At 64.3% G+C, this 4,081-nt stretch overlaps 1 protein-coding gene across 1 annotated transcript in view; it reads right to left on the reverse strand.

The window, feature by feature from the left end:
* RSAD2 (radical S-adenosyl methionine domain containing 2) overlaps nt 1-2,288 on the reverse strand; it is a 38,910-nt gene extending 36,622 nt beyond the window's left edge. Inside the window, exons 1-2 of the mRNA XM_012727373.1 lie at nt 1,904-2,288; nt 1,431-1,559 (exon numbers count right to left, since the gene is read on the reverse strand). Coding sequence (XP_012582827.1) covers nt 1,431-1,559; nt 1,904-2,288 — 514 coding nt within the window. The remainder of the gene's footprint in view (nt 1-1,430; nt 1,560-1,903) is intronic.
* Nucleotides 2,289-4,081: the final 1,793 nt, after the last annotated feature.

Here is a 4,081-nt window from a genome sequence, read left to right on the forward strand (position 1 = left end):
CGCTGGCCACACTGAGAAACTCGTCTTCGCTGGGCAGTGATGCCTACTGGGGGGCCAGGGGTTCCACGTGTCGGCCCTGGTTTTAATCTCCCCACCAGAGCCGTCGGCGGCGGGGAAGAGTGAGCTGGCGGCGGCCGCCACACGTCCCGGCGGGGCGTCAGGACGCCGCCGCCTCCGGCTCCCGCGCCCACTCGGCAAGCAGCTGCCGCTGCTGGCACGTGTCTTCAGCAGAAACTGCAAGAAGCCCCAAGCCCGGGACAAACATGCACCCCACCCCCGCGTCAGACACACGGCCTGCTCTGCTCCAAGTTACAAGGCACAACAGACCCTATATAGACCCATGGGCGGCCCTAATGGACTCCAGACTCTGGGCGCCCGCTTCACCTTCTTGCAGCTCCTGGGATAGCAACAACACCGAAAGATAATAAAGGCTGTACCTGAGAAAACCATGACTAAAATCACACGTGGTGAAGACGTCCGGAGAGTCCTGAGGTCCAGAACAAAACGAGGATGCCCACGCTTGCCTCTGTGTTTAACGCACTACTAGAAGTAATGTTCAGAACACTCAGGAAAGGGGAAGAAATAAAAAGCATTCAGGTTGGAAAGAAAGAAGCAAAACTGTCAGTGTAAGCAGATGACATATCACACATGGAGAACCCTAAGAAGCACCCAAACCTTAAGACACAGTCAGGGAACACGATGAAGCTGCGGTTCATAGGACCCATGCTCAAAAGTCTGTGTGTTACTCTATGCAAACAAAGGAATAACAGAAATGAGGAAGCGAAGCCGCTCACAGTCACGGCAAGGAGTGTAAGGTACTCAAGAATAACCTTGACCCAAGAAGTGAAGAGGCTTTACACCGAGACACTTCCAACCGTTGGAAGGTGTTGGAGCGGGAGACGTGGGTCACCCTGTGCTCGTGGCGGGCTGCGTGAGGACCGCCGTGAGTCACTCCACCTAACGCAGAGCGAGGGCCGCGCCATCTTGTGGAGACCCCAGTGGCATTCTTCACAGAACAGAAGGGAAACTCTGCAACTTCGGTGGGATCACAAAACACCCTGAGTGGCTGAATAATCCCGACCTAAGCCAAACCAAACAACAGCGAAGTGTCCTGACCCCTGACGGCAGACTACACTAGAAACTGCGGCCACCACGGCAGTGTGTGACTGGCGCAGATGCGGGCGCAGCGGCCAAGGACAGACTCAAAGGCCCCAAAGGGAAGCCACGCGCGTGGGCCGCTCCCTGCGGGCTGCTCCCGAGCGCGACGCGTGGGCCGGGTCTGCTGCGAGCTGCAGCCGAGGTGAGAGCCACCTCTGGTACCGGCGACCAACACCCACGCAGGGGAGCCGCACGTGGCTACGCCCTGACGCTGCCAAACAGGCCAAGGAAACGAGTCAAGGCCCCACTGCCCCCAGCGCTGTGTGGCTCACGTCCGCCAGCGGGCAGGGCACGGGGCATGCGAACAGCCGGCACGCAGCAGCCCAGCCCGAAGCAGCGTCGCGAGGAGGCGCCGTCTGCCGTGGGGAGGACTCGGCAAGCCGCCTGCCGGCGGGTGAGCGCTGACGCGTAAGCAAGCCGTAGAGCTCAACGGCAAAACGCGGAAGGCACTTTAAAAACGCGCGGAGGCTGCAAACAGACGGCCCTCGGAGGCAGGCCCCGCGGGCAGCTGGAGTGCCGGGTGCCCCTCTCGGCTGCGCGGGGCGGAGCACGTGGCCCTCCACAGCCGCTTAGAATGGCCAGTCGCAGCCCGGAGCGGAAGCGCCGCGCGGAACTGCAGAGGCAGGAGCCCTCGCGGTGGCTGCTGGGGCTGGGGACGCGTCAGCGGGCACGCACCGCGCTGCAGGGTGCCGCAAGGGGCCACAGGACCCGCCAGGTGCCCCGCAACCCCCTTCCGGGCTTTCACCTGCAGGGTCTGGAGACGCTAACCGACGGCGAGCCGCGCCCAGCGCGCCGCGGTGCCCACACGGCGGGTCCAGACGCCCTTCTCCCTCGGAGCGGGCGCTCTGCGTGGGCTGGACGCCTGGGGCCGTGCCACGGGGGCAGGGGCCTGTTATTATTCGGGTCACGTCACTCACTGTGGAGCACGAGGGAAACAGCGCCCCGGACGTTGACAGTAGGTGGGGAGCGGGGTCGGGGCTGGGGGCCGCTGGCGGAGGGCCGGGACACTGCCGGGGCTGGCTGGGCAGTGTGACGTGGGCTCGTGGGAGCTGTGGAGCCACGTCGCCGTCACGGACCGCGGTTCGCGCCCCTTGTCGCCCACTCGGGCTGCGGTCTGAGTCCGCGGCCATTGCGGGTAGTGTCCGGCGCCTGCAGCCGTCTGCTTGCCCGTCAGCTGCGGCAGCCGCTCGGGTCGCTGCCAGGGTCCGGCCGTTATTAGTGTGATCTTTCACCTACAAGCACTCTGTGGCCCCATTTTTATTTTTCTTGGGATTGCTAGATCCTGGAGCTAAGGATCCAGGAGGTTTCCATGAAAGCAAACTGGTCTCCAAAGTCTGCTGCAATTGCACCAACCGTATGAAACTCGGTGGCTCCGTGCCCTGGGCGGTACCTGGCAGCCGCAGGGGATCCCCGCTTCTTTCTGCCGATGTCTGCGCCTGCAGGGGTATTTTAAGTGTGCACCCCCTTGACGAGGCCAGTGGGGGCTCCAGGTAACCATCTTCTGGAACTATCATTACCTCTGCAGTCAGCGGTGGTGAGCTGCGGGACGTCCGAATGCACAGAACGACGGCCTTCCCTTAGACGCCGGTCCTGGCAGCAGAAGGCAGGGCCAGAGACCTCTTGCTGACCGCTTGCCGTCACCGCCTGCCTTCCTCAGCACCACGCCGGGGCTGGGGGGAGGCAGGCGTGTCTGCAGGGGAGCCATGGTGCTGGGGAGGCTGACCTCGCTCTCCCTGCACGGGCTCGGCCGGAGGCCGGGCAGCTGCTGTCCCACTGGGTGTCACACCTCAGTCAGACGGTGCGCTTCCGGGGCGCCGGGCGCTTCCCCGACGGGCTTCCGGGGTGCTGCGGTCTGAGACACGGGGTCTGCAATAGCTGCGCTCTTAGCCAGGCGGTACGTCCACAGCGTAGAGACCCGGGGCTCCCTAGCTTCTTCAGGGGAGCCCGCGCTTCTCGCCGGGCTGGGGGAGGTTCTGGGTGCATTATCCTGCAGGATTTTAGTTTCGTAAAAACCAGATCCTATCACCGCACCGTAGCTTTCGCCTCCGCTTCGGACCCATCAAGTCCCATTATTTCTTGTGACCCGAGGTTATGGGAACGGAGCCCCGAGGAAACGGCGCAGGGTGTAGCATTGCAAGTCTGACTCGGTTTAATGCAGCGCTGAAAGCAAGAACCCTCTGGAACAATGCCTCCGCGGGCTTTCACAGGCCAGTTTAGATAGCACCCCGATTGTGCGCTCCCCTAGTCTTCTAACCTAGACTCACGTGGTCAGACGCTACCGGGGGGCCACCTCCTGGGGGGGCCTGCCTCGTCGCTGCCGCGGCGTGCAGGCGGCTCCCAGCAAGCCGCATGCCCGCCGCCAGCCTCGTCCCTGTCCTGGCGAGTCTCTGGGTGGAGAAATGAGCTGCTGTCGCTGAACAGGACCTGCCCGCTCGGGGACGGCGCCACGCGCACAGCCGGCCGGGTCGAGGCTCACAGCCTGGGCCGCGGGGGTGACGACAGGCGGGGGCGCAGGCCGAGAAAGCCTATGAATTTTCCATCAGGCTCTGAACAACCCCTTGACCTGCCAGCACTTACCAGCAGCTGTTCCCGACCCAAAGCACCAAGGACAAGCAAGCCGGTACCTGGCAGGGGAGGGTGGGGGACAGCGGGCCGCCCGCCCACGCACTCCCCACGTCCAGCTCCCGGCAGCCCGACCCCAAGGCGACCTGCTGGAGACATGTCTGAGGAGGCCCAGCCGGGAGGGCCCCGGCGAGCCCAGCCCCAGGGAGTTCAGCCCCGCACAGCTCCGCGGGCTCGGCCTTGACACCAGCATGGCCCGGACACAGGCCAGAGAGGCCGGAGCCGGCCAGAGACGGTCCTGGAGCCCGCCCGCGGCTGCATGCCCTCGACTGGCGGGCGCACGGCCCTCTCGCCCCGGAGC

Source organism: Condylura cristata, unplaced genomic scaffold (genome assembly GCF_000260355.1).
Source record: "Condylura cristata isolate star-nosed mole 26May11 unplaced genomic scaffold, ConCri1.0 scaffold00020, whole genome shotgun sequence".
NCBI lineage: Eukaryota > Metazoa > Chordata > Mammalia > Eulipotyphla > Talpidae > Condylura > Condylura cristata.